Source organism: Barbatula barbatula (assembly GCF_947034865.1).
Source record: "Barbatula barbatula genome assembly, chromosome: 6".
NCBI lineage: Eukaryota > Metazoa > Chordata > Actinopteri > Cypriniformes > Nemacheilidae > Barbatula > Barbatula barbatula.
The window spans coordinates 7320901-7339173 of NC_136765.1; the positions used below are offsets into that span (position 1 = coordinate 7320901).

An 18273-nucleotide genomic window follows, 5' to 3' on the forward strand; every position below is an offset into this window, starting at 1 on the left:
TTATTCAATAGTACTCGGTCATTTGAGAACCAGGTCGCAAACACCTGTAAAATTGTGTTTTTCCATCTTAAAAGGATATCTAAACTACGTCATATGCTGTCACTATCAGACGCACAGAAGCTAATTCATGCCTTTATGACATCCAAAAGAGTGCAGAACAGTACTCTACACTCAGCCAGTCTTGTCTCATTGTTCCAAGGTTACTAGAGCGGGCAGGACGCAGTCCAAGGTTACCGGAGCGGGCAGGGTGCAATCCATTCCCAGACCTGACAAATGCTGTGATGATAGAGCTGGACAAAGGATGTGGCGACTCTACAAAACTTCAGCCGCTATTGGATTATTAATGATAATCTTTAAATTTATTAAAATTTTGCTTTATTGTGCAAGCACTGTGGAGCTTGTGCAGAGGCTGCAGCTTTTGCCAGAGGGGAACTGTTTTTTTTCTCCTTCAATGGAGTTTTGGGTTCCTCGCCATCGTTTGCATACTGTTTTGCCTGACCGGGGGGCTACTAGAATTTTATAGTCTTATTTAATTAACACTGCATATAGGAATTTATAGTGTGTCTGATATTTGACCTGTGTTTTGACTTGTACCGCCTCCTCCCCCTCGGTCTGGCCATGCCTTCCTGTGCCACGAGCGCTGCCCCGGCCCGCTACAGAAAATTTATTTGGTAGGTGAACTTCTCCTTTAAGCTAAGCCTTGTCTGTAAAACCGGGCCTAAATGATTTAATAATTTGACAGTTAATAGGAAACTATTTTCTTTGTGAAGCAAAGTAATAGCCTCTTGATGCGTCAAACCCAGCTGATTACACCTTTGTTCAATACTTATATACAATATTGTTAGTTTATAGTTAGTTTTGCTTTATTTGCAAGATATTTTGTATAATAAACAGAATAAATACTTGCTAAGAATTTTGTCTCCCACTTGTGTGTTAAAATAAAACTTAAGTTAGAACTTACCACGTCCGAATTGTAAGTATTATTTAAGTGCGTATGATTTCGGTTAGATTTTACTTAACCAAACCTGAGAATAATAAATAAAAAGGTTAAAGGTATAAAGGTCTTTGCTACACTAAGAAAATTGTTTCCTATTAACTGTCAAATTATTAAATAATTTAGGCCTGGTTTCACAGACAAGGCTTAGCCTAAATGAGTAGTTCAACTTCAAAATGAACATTCTGTCATCATTAACTCACCCTCTTGCCATTTTAAACCTGTAAGACTTTCTTTCTTCCGCAGCAAGATTGATAAACAACCCATTTTGTATCTGTAGATGTGTCAGAATGCTACTGGATATACAGTAGGATCCAGTTAGTGGCAAGGGGAGAGTTCTCTCTTAACAGAAGTTCTTTGCATACGAAACACATCTAATTGTTTATTTATTTGCTGCGGTTAATTATTAACAATTGCAAAAATAACTCCTTCCATTCCACAGTATTCAACGTTATTTAATTGATAGAATAAAATAAAATTAAAATGTACACAAAAATTATTTTCCAGGGACCCCTGCTAATCTGGTGCGCTGGGCACGTGTGCGAAGGCCTGTGCGTTAATCTCTCCCTGGTGGGAGTTGTATGAATACATACTGAATCCGCCATGTTTTACTGTCTATGAACTACAGTATATGCTCTTTGAGCTATGACATATTAACAACAACCTGTACCTAGGCGTTGGATAAAAACATAATTTAGTCACGAGAAATTAATTTGTCTGTCTAGTGACCAGACTGCGGACAGTCCCAGTGTTTGGTGTTCTGTCCCCGGAAATGTCCCTGTTTTACAAAACAAAAACATACACTGAAAAATCCAGTACAACCATGTAGTGATTATTTACTCCAGCAGAGGAGGCTGTAAACTACACTAATTACTTGGTGGAGTGCCACTTAGCAATGAGGAATGTACAACGAGACATGAAGAAGCATCATCAAGTTAGTATCAAATATCAAAAGACTAAAGTCAAAGTTATTGGGTTCAAGGTACAAACTACTTACGTTAAATTAAAGTTAAACTGTTTGTATGTGCATCACAGGGTCAGGCCAGGGAGCTGGATTGTTTTGCACAGGGTTGTTAATGATAATCTTAAATCTACGTTTTTTTTATTTTGCCTTGTTATTCAAGCACTGTCAAGCTTGTGCAGAGGCTGTAGCTTTTGCCAGAGGGGAACTGGAATCCCCTGGTTAGGCCTGGCCTCTGAGGTTTCTTTTCTCCTCCAATGGGCTTTTGGGTTCCTCGCAACTGTTTACATACTGTTTGCCTGGCCGGGGGACTGCTAGAATTTTTAAGTTTGATTTAATTAACACTGCATATAGGAATTTATAGTCTGTTTGATATTTGACCTGTGTTTCCCTCTCCTTACCTTGGGTGTGTGATTCTAGGAGATGGCCCCTGTGCGTGTGTGTCTTTGTGCGCGTTTGTGCGTGTTGTGTGCAGTGTTTTGTGTCTGGGGTCCTCTGTGTTTTCTTCTATTTTGTTTTGACTTACATAACCTTGTATGTTTTGGTTATGCTCAATATGTTTTCTTGTAAAGCTGAAAATTTTAAAAAGCGCTATATAAACAAAGTTGACTTGACTTGACTAATGTTTTTTTTTGTAGCAAAAAACTGAGGTTTCAGACATAGTACTTATTTTCTTCTATATAGTATGGAAGTAAGCATTTTGGGATGCAGGGATATGCTTATTATGGGGAAGGGTCTGTAAAACTTACAACTGTAAGAAGTGTAACAGCTAACATGTATCACGTAAGGCACCTCGGCCAATCGTAGACCATTTAATCAGTTGAATTCGTTGAATGGGTCCTGTTTTGTCGCATTTAAAGAAACCGTGTGGGACATTGCCATATAGTGGTTGAGCTTGACATGGCAGTCTATATTCGAAATATTGGAGCTTAGCCAAGTAACGTTTTTTTTTGTTACTTTTGCTTGTTATCAGAAATAATCTACAAGTACTCTATTATTTGATAATGTGAACTAGAGGTTAAGGGCAGTCCATGAACGTGTGCATGCGCAGTGACATTTGTTTATGTTGTTATGTTGCTTTGAAACTGTCTATTAGCAGTGATGTCAGTGGCCAGTGTTTTTATCATAGTAAAATCTACATTGCAGTTTATTCTGTGAAGCAAGCTTTTCTTCCATAGAAAGCAGCATCCGGTCTACTGCAGTCCGCTGCGGCATAAGCCATTATTTTGGCACTTTTTTGATTGAAAATTACAGGCTTTTCATCTAACGGCTTTTGTTTACATTTACATTTAGTCATTTAGCAGACTATTTTATCCAAAGCGACATACAAAGAGTTCGGGGAGCAATAAGCCATATGTCATAAAAGAGCAATAGTACATCAGGTGCAACTAATACAAATTTACTAGTTTCAACAAAAGCTAGACCACTACCTGTTGAGAGAAGAAGGTTAGTGTACTTTTTTTGTCTGTCAATTATTCACAGAAGAGGTGGGTTTTAAGTAGTTTTTTGAAGGTTGTGAGATATGTGGTTGACTGGACCGTGTTAGGAAGAATGTTCCACCAGGAAGGAGTTGTGAAGGAGTTTAACTGTAAGGCTAATTAAACATCCCTGATCTAGCGAATCAAGATCTTCAGAATTATTAAAAACAAGGCAGGCATGTTGGGCCCTTCAGGACAACCTCAGAAGAGTGTGTCAGATTAGAGTTACATAAACTACTCATTTATTCCTTTGACTATTTCAACACAATTGAGCTACTTTATATGATTACCATTTAAATCAGGGGGCTTTTAATCCCCAAAAAACTGCAGATATTATCTTCAACTTTAAATAATATATATGTTGTTTTCCTAGAATTTCTTTATTTTATGCATTTCAATGCTCATTTTGTAAATATTTTCAAAATATTTGTCATCTTGAGGCCCCTTTGGATATCAGCTGCCCTTTCGTGTCACGGGCTCCCTGTTGAGAATTGCTGCCTTGAAGGAAACTGTATTAGGAGGATACAAAATTTGAATGGCTTTTAAAAAACATAATCTAAGTAGTTGCACACTGACTTGAGGAGAGTCAGAATAATGAATGAATCACCTCTAATGAATGTATATCATAAAAGCTAATTGGTAAAGTTAACACAGTATATAAAGTCAAAGTTCACCTTTAAAATGAAAATTCTATAATCTATCAATCACCCTCAGGTGATTCCATACATACATTTCTTTGTTCTGATGACCACAAAGGAACATATGTGGAAGAATGTCAGTAACCAAACAGATATAATCCCCCATTTACTCCCATAGTATTTATTTTCCCTACCATGGCAGTAAATGGGGAACGAGATCTGTTTGGTTTTTGAAATTCTTCCTAAAACCTTTGTGTTAAGCAGGTTTCAAACAACCTGAGGATGAGTAAATGATGGCAGAATTTTCATTTTTGGTAGAACTATCCCTTTAATGCCTATAGCTTTCATATTTATTTATGTTATTACATATAAACAAAAACATAGAAAATTATATAAATAAAAGAATAGTAAATATGTTATCAATTTCTATTAGCCAATACAGTGTAAACAATGTGCTCATCATCTTAATTAAAAATTATTAGTTACAGATTATAATTAAACAAAAGTTCTATAGGAAAATTATAAAACACATGCTATTATAGTTTAAATAGTGGAACTTGAGCGCAGATATTATTTTGGCCTACATGTACATTCATAAATACAACGAACTCAGCTTTGTTTAAAGATACATTTATCTTTAAAAGAACACATCTGCAACTAAAACGGATCAGTCAGAGATAATACTATACAACAGATCAGTAATTCAAGAGCGAGGTGCGTTTTTGTGTGACGCATACAACGCGTCACGTTGTCGGAAGTAGATCGCAGCAGAGCCGAATCTGAATCCACAAGTCAAGATAATACGGAAATATGATCACGAAGCTAGCGATCCAACACGAGAAACTGCGGTTTTTCATTTCACGAAGAGACAGGTACTTTTATCGCCTTTATCAACATGTTTCTATCCACCTTCTGTATGTGCTCTATATTCGGTACCAATGATGTTGTTGTTATAGGATGCATAAGCATACGGCTCTCCTGTACAACAAGCTGTTACAGTACATGATGTTTCGTTCAGTAAAATATTCCGTTTGTCTCGGTCAAATGAACGAAAAGATATACGATTCATCAGATCCATCCGGCTGTCGGGGTCTGTTGATCCATTAGACCTCTCCGTGATCAGCATGTGTTATGTAATAAGGCACCACACGAAAGGTTATCATATGTGGACATGTACACAATATGTAGGTTTGATGATAAACTGCCACACAAAATAACTTTTGTGGCAGCCTACTTGTGTAAGATGTGCAAGAATGCTGCTCGGTGATTACAATGTACTGTAAATGTACCATATTAATGCAATACCTTAAATCATCAAAGTAAATATACTTTGAAAGGCAATAATGACATTAAACCATGGTAAAATATAAAGTCATTTGCCTTTAACATACAACATTTAAAGCCTAATAAAACACCTTGGGGATTTCCCAAAGTGGCCATGTAATGCCTGATTTCTCCTAACTATTCACAATAAACAGAAGAGGTTGTTTCGCCTTGTGTCAAATTCAAAGTAGGGATCCACCAAAATGAAAATTCTTTGCTGAAGCTAAATAAAAATGAAACACTTGACCGAATATGAACTCGACCGAACGAACATGGCTTTTAATTTATTTTGGCTTATTTATAATAATTATTTAGACAGTTTTTCCACTATTACATAAAGCGAATGGTCATAATGTGCTTTTTATATTTTGTCTTGCTTACAATATTGTACAATATATAACTTAAAATAAAATATAACAAAACAAGTAGGCTAAATTAAAACACAAAATTGAGACCGATACCTTCTTGAATAGGCTGTATTGGGCCTATAACTGACTGCTGAAAGAATGTGTTGAACTCTGAGTCTGTACACCTACAACAAAACACTTCATTAAAAAGTGTCATTCAACATTATAAGCTAAAGAATTTTAATAAACAAAAACTGTTGGATTAGTAAAGGCTACATTGCAAAATGATTTAAAGAAAAAAAATTGCCAGACCGCCTGATCCAGTCTGAAGTACACAAGTTACCGATCGGTAAATGCGCTTTCATTCAGACATTTACTCCAGCATGGCAAGCTCTCTCTCTCTCTCTGCGCTAGTTGATGCTTGATCATAGGACTATCACATAGCCGAACACCGAACATGCTTTTTTGCTATTTTTGGCCGAATATTATCAGTTGCCGAACATTCGGTGCATCCCTAATCGCGATAGATATTGTTATCGTATTACCCTCCGGCCCTAGGTCTATCAAATGAATTTGTCTGTTTTCTGGCTCTTTATTTATTTTGTTACTTTGTTATGTTCCAGACTGCTCCCTTTGTTACTTATACCTCCGATCTTTTATGTGTGCATGTTTTGTACTGTACCTTTTGCAGCTATGACACACCCTTACTTGTCACAGTCTCTCTTTTTGTAGTAATTTGTTAAGGAAATGTTTAAAACAAGTTTAAGCTCTGTAGACAACAAAGATACATACTGTATATCTGCCGTGGTCAATAACGCACAAGTATTATCTATCAATACCAGGTGATATTTTGTACAAATGTAGAATGACTTCTTTATAATTTAACTTTAAAGATAAGTTGCACTTTGTTACTTGCGACCCCGTCAGTTGGACAAAAGTATATTATCACTATACTTTACATATATCACTTTATAACTGTGAAGCTCACGCTGCACAGATGCCTGAATTGGTAACTGCCCAGCTCGTGCTGTATAAAGATGTGTCTCTGCGCAGCTTTTTAAAACTTTTTTAAAAAGTGTTCATTGGTAAGTTTCCTCCGTGAATGAATCCCCAACAATGCTTTTAGAGATTTGTGCCCATGTTGCATTATTTGTGAGTTTTATATTCGCAATGACATCAAATGTCCCCGCCAAAGAATGTAGTCGCTTTAGTATCCTGTTAGCAACCGCCGTTTTTTTTAAGACACTATAAAGGTTTAAAAAATCACAAGCTAGTTATAACTGCTGTGTTATTTAAAATGTGGTTTTGTTAACCACATACCTTATTTCAGGCAATTTTCCAAATACCCTTTAAAAATCCATAGACTGTGGGGCGAGTGAACTTGAAGTGTAAAAATGCTAACTCGCTTCCAGGGTCTGCATACAAAAATACGTCATCTCTGAGGTAACCTGTGTCTTGCTCCAGTCGTGAGAATGAGATTCAATGCATTTAGTAAACCCCAAAGAAAAATGATCAAAAAGACATTGCAATTGCAATTTTCTTGGCTGATTCCGGTTTCTTATTTTAAGTGAAACCTGCCGATTCCACTTATTTTGCCATTCCGATTTTCTATCCACAAACTATAATCGACAGTAGTATAAATAATAACAATTTATTTTCTGAAATGTGAAATAAATTGTCTTTATCTTGGGTAAATCTGTAGTATTAAAAGAAGTGGGTTGGTAGATTTTAGCTGCAACTTCAATAAAAAGTTTAAAATCTTATAAATGTATTCTACTCTAAAGATTTACTGTATATGTATCATCACATTATATGTTTTAGTAAAGAACTGAATCAGATAACCACTTTTACAGTATAGGTTTGTAACAAAGTTCCATAGAAGGGAAGGAAGGAGATGGGAACCGGCAAACATAAAATAGACTTTTAATTAATAAAATCAAACGTAAATAGACAGCCGGCAGCCCCTCACGGGCGACTGCCGGCGACACACACAAACCATAACACATGGTCTCTCACTGACGGTCTGGTCGCTCATCCACTTATGCTCCCAATCTCCTCCGTGATACGAGGCCTTGAATCCCGGCTCTTGTCCCGCCTACCTCACTACAAGGTTGATTTATTCATAGTTTTTATTTGAAATACAAGTAGAAGTCGTGTTGAATGTCAATTTACCTAAGTGAAATTGCCATAGTTTTAATGGAAGAAAAGCAATTAGATTGAATGGAATTTACGTTTGTTTTCGAGTAAGTATACATGATAAAAAACTGAAAAGTTTTTTTCCTTTGCGATCTTGAAACGTTTCCAAATGACACTACGGGGTTATCACAATGATCTGCATTTACATGGATCCGGTAAAACGAACAAAAAAAAAATATTATACATGCCAGGCCAGTGGATGGCGCTGGGGCGCTCTAAAGAAACGATAGATGCTTGTGCACATCCGCATACAATCTTTTAATCTTAAAAGCACTTTTAATGCACTTTAAAAATAATATACTTGCACAACATATGTAGTTACTATGTTTGCTGGGAAAATGCTACTGAAAAAAGCTTTTTAAAGGTTATTTTGCCTTTTCATCCTGAAGCAGCAAATAGGGTTGTAAATGATATGTACCACTGTAAAAAGAGATGGTTGGAGAAGTGGGGGATTAAAATTGGATTTGGATTCAAATAATTGAACTAACTGCAGAACAAAATATGTGCAGCAGAGTTGAACTATAAACTACGGTAGTTTTCCCTGAACTAGAAAGTCTTGAAGTCAAGCTTTGAGTTTCAAATCATAATGACCCAAACTATTTGGACACTTAACATTGTGTCATTTTATTTATCAAATTGTTAGGGGTGGGTGAAATGGGCATATTACAACATTATTCATGTTACATTTATGTATTGAGCAGGGACTTTGGAGAAGCAACATACAACATGCATTTTGTGTGTGTGTGTGTGTGTGTTCGCTGGGAATGAACAATTATTCTTGCTATGCTAATGCAATGCACACTATGTGCCATTGTTTGTTGCCCTGTAGAGTCACTCATTTGGAAAAGGCTCCTATTGGTTCTATTCAAGGGAAGTGACAATTAACCTATTCTGTCGAATGGGTTCGAACGATATGTTGGAACAAAACAACTTCACACAGAAATTTCTTGACCCTTTAATGTTGTTCTTGAGCTTCAATCTTGATTTCCATTCCACTAACTCTTCATTATCCCTTAAACGTCATGCATTTCTGTTAAATCTGTCAACTCCCACTTTCTAGACAGACAACACATCTGTAAACTTGAGGGTAACTGACTAGTACCTCGTAATGTTGATTAAAACCTTTATATAAGACCGAAATATTTTTGTGTTTAGGTGGTGAGAAGGAAATGACAAAGGATGATGTGCTGAGAGAGTCCTCAGAAGGAGACTTGGTCCCGGGGAGGTACAGCATTTTTTCCCGTTCTTCAGACCGACCGGTAATTCATCCGGTGGCATCAGCGCCCATGCCGTCAGACTGTGGTGAGCAACTGTGGTGCCTTCAGAGTGTGATGTACATGCATGAAAAACCCGGCGAATTTGAAATATCCTTTTGCATTCAATGGAAAACTTTATCATGTTTTAAGCAGGTCACACCGAAAGTGCTGACACTATTAATCTCTGTAATTCCTCGGCCAATAAACGCACAAATTATTCAGCTGTTTTCTGAAGTGTATCTTTATTTATAGAGTGAATTTAAGATCTCCCTGTTTAAGCTGCTGTAAAAGTGAAGTATTGACAAGGTCACAGAATTTCTTTTCCAATTTTCTGCTTGTCAAGACTGATACATCATTCTCCCTCTCAGCCGCCTTTTCATTCACCTCCACGCATCACTTTAATTCACTTCAAACTGAGCTATTTAACTCAATTTCAGTGACCAGGACTTTGACTCAGCATGGCAAACCTGAATGAGTGATTTAATACATTTTGAATACAAATTTATATTGTCTGGATGCAAATGTTTTGTTTCTAAGGTTTGTTCAAAGACTGCATTCATTCTGCTGTTTTAGAGTTCTCCTTCTTTGACCCGAGTGATCCGCAATGTCAAGAGGTTCTGTTGGATGCTCGGACTACGGTGTCCGAGCTCTTCGCTATTCTCAGGCAGTGGGTTCCCCAAGTCCAGCGGAATATTATTTTGATAGGAAACGAGGTCAGTGTTAAGATGCTCATTCTCTTTAAGGAACATGAAATTATGTTCACAGCACACTTAGCTTCTGCAATATAAGGGTATTTATGATCGAAACAAAATATTTAGCAGAAAACGCCACCTGCCTGATACAGCGTCAGCCAGCATTGCTCATTATGTGCATTGTTTTGAGGTGTTGGAAACTTTTGCAGCTGCAGAGCAGATCAAAGTGTTAAAACGCATGCACATAAGCGTTTTCATCATCAACACATTCAGTATTTGTTGTCATCTTATGGCTGGCGTACAGGGGGCGGTTTGTGCTGTCATACGAGCTCTCAGGCGATTGTTTTCATTTAATTTATGCTCGTCGCTTTGTGTGAGAGGAATTACCAAGCATTTTACGAGCACCTCTCGATGATAGTCGAACATGTCAAAAATATTTGAAGAGCTGTCGGTTTAAATTCGTCGGGTGGATTTGGCATCCATCTGAAGTTGACCAATCAGAAGTGATTCAAAGTCATCCAAACTGATATTCTTCAGCGGATGCCTTATGTATTGAGCTATGCACCTTGGAGGTTGAGAAAAAAAGATCCTCAAATCTGTGGCCACATTGTAAACTCATCTTAATATCATAAATTGAAGTCATTATTAAAAAATGTATGAATTGTTCTCATGCATTTGCATAGGCTATATATTATATACAGTATATTATAATTTGTGTGATTACTATTGAAACATTATTGGAAACATTTTATACACAGCGCCATGTCTACAGCACAAATAACCCCGTTCCAAGGGGCTGTGCTTCTCACGCCCAACATAAAGACTGTCTTTAAATATAAAATAATGTTTTATTCTTTTTTATCATTCTTGCATGTTTCAATGTCAGACACTTGTTTGGATCATTGCTTTATAGCTTTGGATGGACAACAATCATAGGAAAGATTTAGGTACACCCCTCAGAAAACCTACAAATAAAAATTATTTTAGATGTTTAAGTCGGAGTATTGGGATCGCTAGACGAGCGAAGACGAGAAATTTATGAAGACCTCAAATTCGACCAAAACCGACATTTTTAACTTCTTTTGCCTTTATAACTCAAAATAACACCGCGTGCTTGCACGGGTCACAAATAAAGAATTTATAAATATAGAATTAATAAAGTTTCATTTAGTTAATAAATATTATATTATTTATAGAATGTATTTACACAGTATAAAAAGTGTATTTACACAATATATGTTTCTATAAACATATTTTAAACCTTTTAAGTAAACATGAGGGTCGGGAACGCATTGCCAAAGCAAGAAGGCGATACATTTGTGGCTGCTAAAGATGTAAAAAATTAGGTTACATTTATAATAGCCTATTCATATATGTTAATGCTTTTGAAAGGAAATAGTCTATCATGCTTACCAATGCTGCATTTTGTATTAAAAATACAGTAAAACAGTAATGATATGAAATATAATTACAAAAAAAGCTAATATAACTATATTTTTAAACCTAATTTATGGTGCCAAATTTGTGCTGGTTTGTATTGGCTGCCTCCAGTTTTCCCTTTGTTTTGCCTCCAGCAAATATTGTGACATAAGCGTGACATCGGCGCAAAAGGGGTCTATAGAACATCAACGTCAAACCAACTGCATGCTAGTGGACATATACTGAATTTGTAAATCTGTACTTGCATTTGGCAAAACTAAGTTAGACTTTGAAACACTACAAAAACACATGCCACCTTGTTCTTTTGCTTCGCATTGTTATAAAAAGTTATATTCAACAACTTGCCTAGTTTGCGTTTAGGAAGGATCGGCTATGGTATTATTAATAAAACATTCGAATTGGAGGATGATGTGTAAAGATAAAGATTCACAGCACTACTATATTATTTAAGGTGGTACTTGATCAATGTAATTTGCCATTGGCATACTGCTAATTGTTTCATCCTTATATTGGATGCTTCGATTCAAATCGAATTTGCTGAATATGTCTTCACATGTTATAAAAATGTATTATTAAGTCACTCCATGTCACCGAAACAACACTGGTGGCCTACCAATGAAAGGGATTATTTACCGTAAGTCAAAACTGTGACATCTAGACTTTTTTATTTCACATCTTTATAGCCAGTGTCAGCGTTAATCAAATAAACTACCTAAGTCATAGTCAGGGTACTCTATAAAGAAAACTGGGTCCATTTTAATTTGGTAGTTGGCTTATAGCTATCGTAAAACATACCCACAGCTCCCTTTCTCTGCCTTTGGTATCAGGCTCTGTAGACTGCAATATTTCCTTTGCAGACAGTGTGTGTGTGTCTCCCTCAGCATGAAATATTTTCCTTGAAGCCTTTGCTGTTTCAGTTAAGAAGTGATATTCATGTAAGTAGTGCATTCTTTTGTAGATTCTGAAGAGAGGATGTGGAGTCAATGACAGAGATGGTCTCACTGACATGACGTTACTTCACTACTGCTGCAAAGCAGGAGCCCCTGGAATAGGTAAGCATGCACCTTATCTACATGCTCACTTTAAAACATACTCGATTGAATCGTTTTGTATTGTGGTACGCTTCATTAAAAACCAGAAAATAAAAACATCCGTGTTTGCAGGTGATGCTGAGTGTGCAGCCAGTTTCGCCCGTCAGCTGCTGTCTCTGGGAGCCGAACCATCCTTACGCAGTCGCTGGACGAACATGAATGCTCTCCACTACGCTGCATATTTTGATGTTCCTCCTCTCATCCGGGTGGTTCTGCAGGCTTCACAGCCGGGAGGTGAGGAGAGGTGATTGAATGACAGCAGGAATAAAATTACTATCACACTTTGAATTTCATGGCAGTAACAAACAAAGAGTGTTTGTGTTGTGACTGACTATTCATTCATGGCCTTTTGGGTTTCAGAGGTGGACTCAACTTGCAGTGATTTTGACTTTGGCACTGCCTTACACATTGCTGCATCAAACCTGTGCATTTCTGCAGTGAAGTGTTTGCTGGAACTGGGAGCCAACCCCGCTTTTAGGGTAAGTTGTTTTTTGTAGTAAATTAAAATATGGAGACATTGGCCAAAAAGTAGATTTACTATAGATGTCTGCCCAAAATGTTCATGACATTTTACCTGATCTTCAGTTGAGACCAAGTCTTTGTAAAGGTTTATGAAATTTTGTGGCATCCAGTGGTGAGATTCCAACGAACAGCCCACTCCACCCCTTCCCTTTTGAAGCACTACTGCGACTGACACGGGACTAAGATGTCACGTTTTTGCTTCTTTGCCAACCCTGTGGTACAAAACCGCATATGTTATGATGCTGGTCGTGCTGGTGTAAGCTGGTCAAACCAGCATCAAAACATACCTAACCCAGCATATGTTGTTTTTTTCAATGCTTTTGGAGTCGGTGGTATCGACACTTCTACTCCATTTACTCTCATTCAAAACGGGGTCAAGAATACGAATATGAAATAAATTAATGCAACTTCACAAGTTTGGGAAATTTTGGCTGGCAACCAATTCCCAAAAGTCACCAGCAAATACACATGCATTTGTGCTAATAGCACACCATCACAGAGAGTTTTTGTGCTGTCCAGTTACTGATCTGGTTTTCCAAGCGCACGCAGCTCAAGGACACGACAGACCAGGTCTAACCTTAGCTATAGAAAATTTTGGTAAAGCTAAGACATTTCTTTTCATTTTCTTTTTTTATAATTTTCATATTGCGTCGATTTTGGAGGGTTACAGTTACACAAATGAATATGTTTTGTACTTAAAGAGACTGCATGTCATCGTTTTGAAGGCTCCGTAAATGTGTGCTAAACAAGCCTAAAAACATATTTTCTTCATTTTCATTTAAGAATTTATATATTCACCCTAGGCTAAGTTCAACACTTTTTTTAAAAAAGGGGAAGAGACGCTCAGCCCACCTTCTGTTCTTTTCTTAATGTAACTCATTGCCTTTCTGTGTTGGGCATTTAACAATAAAAATTATTTAAAAAGACAAACATGTTTTTAAAACCAACAATATATGCTATAATATTAACCCAGCAACAAGAACTTATGATTTGTGACTTCCTGCGTGTTGCTGTTTTTTACGTCTTTAAGCAGGATGAAATGCTTTAAAAAGACATTTAAGCATAGCACAACGCTTTCATTCAATGCAACTTACAAATTCTTAACAGTTTTTTCGAGAAATAAAAACTTGAAGAGGGACAGACGAAATATAGGAGAGTTTTTAATAAGAATTTGAGAATTGAATGTGATCGGATTGAAGGTGAAGAATGAACAGGAAATATTGCGTGCCCCCTTTACATTGCTTTGCGCCAATCACAAAGACATTTTAACCGATTTGAGTCAATGACCACATTAAAATTATCGACGAGAGTCTTATCCTGTCTTGGAGTCGAATCCGATTTTAGGGTACATTAAGAGTCAAGGAATCGACTCTTTTGGAGTCAACTCCCTATCCCTGGCTTATTTTTTTTACAATGGAAGGGAATTGGAGAGCATTGTCCATATTTTATACGGTCTATGGTACTTCCTAACATCTATAGACATGATGACAATATGCAAAACACTAAACAAGAACAAGGTTTTTTGGGAGAACACCAGAGACATACTGCTTTCAGAACTACATTACTGAACATGTGAAGACACTATATCCGGATCTCCTGGATGTCATACAGTGCTACTGACACAATATTCTGTGGACAGATGAAAACAAAGTTGAGTTGTTTGTAGAAATCAAACAAGCTTTCATCGACGAACAAATAAAAATTGTGCTTTAGAAGTTTATCTGTCCACTCCTTGAAACGTAATACGATTTGGGTGATGCAACAGGACAGCAACCACAGGATCACAGGAGTAAATGAACAATAGAATGGCTTCAAAGAGAAAATTCACCATCTGGAGTGGGCCACTTAAATTCCTGACCTAAACCCAGTTCAGAAGCTTTACCTTAACCCAACTCAGACGCTTGACTTTAAGAGAGAAATCTACAGGAAAGCCCAAGAATATTGTTGAACACTGAAGAGGCACGATGCGTTGTACATCACCGCTTGTTGTAAAGGTCTGATCCACAGTTTCAAAAACATTTAGCAGCCTTTTAATCCACAGGTCTGCATACATTTTCCATGCTGCACTTTAAATATTTACATCATTTGTTTTTATATATAAAACATTAAAATGTATGATTCTGTGTGTGTTTGAATAAGCAAATTGTTTGTCTATGAATACAAAATTCTGTCATGGAACTCTAGAGGGTTATTTATTCATAGCGCAGTTGTTTAGTTGCTGTCGCATCTGCTCAACATTAAAATATGTGGCAGTATTGGCTGTAAGCAGTCTGCAGCGCCCCTTATAAAAGCCACCTTTTCCAGCTCCACCTGTAAACAGTAGTTCTGGTACAGGGGTTATTCACGTTTTTTATGTGCAGAAGCAGCATGTATTACATGCTCACAGCAGCATGTCTGTGAATGTATTGGCAGTAGCAAGTCTTGGCACTTGCTTTGCAGGAGCAGCGTAGCAGATCTTTTTCGCCAAACATAAGAACAAACATATGACATTGCCATATTTATAAACATGTCAATCTCCACAGAAATGTCATGACAGAATTTTGACTAATTCATGCGGAACTTCAAATTTAGGGATGCGCATAATTTTCTTGCACTCATTTAACATAGATCAGATGAGATAATTATCCACCCTTAGGGAAAAATGCCATATGGTATTATTACAACACAACTATTCACATAAAAAAAGTTAAAATAATAAGGCAACCGATCACAAGCAAATTTTTGAGTTTTCTCAACAAATGTGATCTGAAGTCCACACAACTCAAAATATTTAGTTTATAAAACAAGTTAAATAAAATAAAAGTCGAAACATAAATATTTAAGTTTACCTAATGAGCAACAGAACCAAATCATTGTATTATGGCCGAACATAAATAGGAAAAAGATTGTTTATTTAAAAATAAACAACATTCATCTGTCTTTTACTACGATTGCACGTGTTTTCTGCCTCAAACGGGCCAAAATATTGATCAAGTACCTGTGTAACAGTTTGTGTTGAGTGCATTCATGCCGGTTTTTCTGTTGTGTAAACCTCAACCATGGTAGCAATCAAAAACCATCATTCATAAAAAAACACAAAACACAAAAGATAACTAACAGTAACAATAATAATTAACCATGAATTAAGTCAGCAAGAACTAAAACACCAATCTTTAAAAGAAAAACAGATAAGAAACACAGAATTGAAAATGCAGCAATGCATCTTCGGAACTTTAAAACTCTTGCAATATTGTTTGTTCAGAATACCCCGTTTTGTAAGTTAGGCAAGCTTTCTGATGCAGGAATATAAGAAAAATGGTTAGGCTAATTTTGTTCAGTATATGAAAAACAATAATTTTTGGTTTTTTAACAAAAAATTCTATATTCAAGTTACTTATTTATCTTTGTAGGGAGAACTCTTGTTTACAGTGTTGTAGTTTCATTTTTATTACTGTAGTTTAACTACAAATATCATAGTTAAAGTTTGTTTTAGTAGTGAGACCATGGTGAAATTGTGTTTATTAAAGTATGGTTACACACACACACACACACACACACACAGCAATATGATGTATTCTATCCCCTAACCCGACCCCAACACCAAAACCTAATAATCGCACAAACATGTGCAAGACAGTAGATCGAAAGAAAAATGCAATTTGACCGATTGATGAGCCTTTTTATTTAGTGAGGACCAGTAACATGTCTTCACAAGTGAAAGTGAAAGTGAAAGTGACCTATTTGTCAGTAATGGAGAACCATACCTGAAATTTGCCCTCTGCATTTAACCCATCCAGAGAGTAGTGAACACACGCACAGCAAGTGGTGAACACACATACACCCGGAGCAGTGGGCAGCTATCACTGCAGCGCCCGGGGAGCAAGTAGGGGTAAGGTGCCTTGCTCAAGGGCACCTCAGTCGTTGCCTGCCGGCCCTGAGGATCGAACTGGCAACCTTCTGGTCACGAGTCCGACTCTCTAACCATTAGGCCACGACTGCCCTATAGGGGGTAGTGTGCCCTAGGGGGTAGTGTGATGCCCCCTAGGGGGTAGTGTGATGCTGGGGAAATGAGCTAAAAGGTTATCTTTGAAACATAATTTATTATCGGCAAACCCTTTAGGCCTGTCACACAAATGATGGTTTAAAACTATATAATAATAATACAATTAACTTATAACAATTGAAATTCTGAACAAATTCAAAATGTATTTTTGGTACAAGTCGGTTGTAATGATATCTCACTGTATTACTGAGGACATTTGGCCCTCACAAACCTGTACACACACACACACAATTGTGACACATTCACAGTCTGCTTTATTATTTTCCTCTCAGTCTGTTCCCCCCAGCAAAGCGGTTTTGTTGAGCCAGACCTGTGGGGAGAGAGGCATGAACCTCTGCCTCTTAACATGGCGTTAGTCAGAGTTGTTTGTTTGTGTACGAAGTGTTTATCAGTACTCCTGCCAGAACATAAATGGGAACTGGCGAGAGGCTCGACTTGAGCAGTTATGTATCTAATTTGTGAAGCAGCCAACGTTTTCCATTCTTATATTTTTAACTCTGCGTTATCTGTGCCAATAATGCATCATTTCTGCCTGTGTTTTTCTCTTGGTGTCTGTTCATTTCTCACCAGTCAGGGGAAGCATTTTTAGGTAAGTGTTGTTTGTTCTTGAAGCAGCAGTCTGATAGAGATATTGTCGCCCATACGTCAAATCATCTAAAAATGTTATAACAACGGGCTTGGCAGACTTTTGTGTCAGTGAAAACAGAGGCCAGGTTAAGCCATTAAAAGATCTCTTTTGATAAGTGTTGCCAAGCAACAGCACTGACAATAGGAAACAAAGGTTGAATACGTAAGGTAGGAGTTTGGGGAAAAAGCAAACCATTCTTACTCATTGTCTTTAAAGACAATGTTCCACCCTGTTACCGGCCTGTATTCTGGGTAACATGGCCCAACAAGTTTCCATATGTCTTAGTCTTTAGTTGTGTCTGCGTAAATCATCATTATTGTTTAACAAACTGTAGCCTGTGACATTAATACATATTCTGATCACAAAGAGAAACTCCTGGGTAATTCAATGGTTAATAATTATTCAGTACAGTGGTATCCTAAATAAAGGGCACCGTTTTTTAATAAATGACATGAAATGGTTGATCTTTCTGTAGAACTTCTTTTTATCCACCAGGGGGTAGTGTGATGCTGGGGAAATGAGCTAAACTATTAGGAGATCACAAAAATCTGTAGCTCCAGGAAATATACTGTTCTTGTTTGTTCTTTGATACCATGGGAGCATTATAACACATCACCTTTGAATTAAAATGACATCAGTTCTTTAAGTGATCAGTATCATTTTAA

The 18273-nt window shown here is 37.0% G+C and overlaps 1 protein-coding gene across 1 annotated transcript in view; it reads left to right on the forward strand.

The window, feature by feature from the left end:
• Window positions 1-4821: 4821 nt before the first annotated feature.
• The window catches only part of LOC306895158 (CAP-Gly domain-containing linker protein 4), a 38213-nt gene continuing 24761 nt past the window's right edge, over window positions 4822-18273 (forward strand). Inside the window, exons 1-6 of the mRNA XM_079458183.1 lie at window positions 4822-4943; window positions 9093-9239; window positions 9767-9906; window positions 12284-12377; window positions 12489-12650; window positions 12777-12895. Of these exons, the coding sequence (XP_079314309.1) occupies window positions 9107-9239; window positions 9767-9906; window positions 12284-12377; window positions 12489-12650; window positions 12777-12895 (648 nt within the window). The 5' untranslated portion in view covers window positions 4822-4943; window positions 9093-9106. The remainder of the gene's footprint in view (window positions 4944-9092; window positions 9240-9766; window positions 9907-12283; window positions 12378-12488; window positions 12651-12776; window positions 12896-18273) is intronic.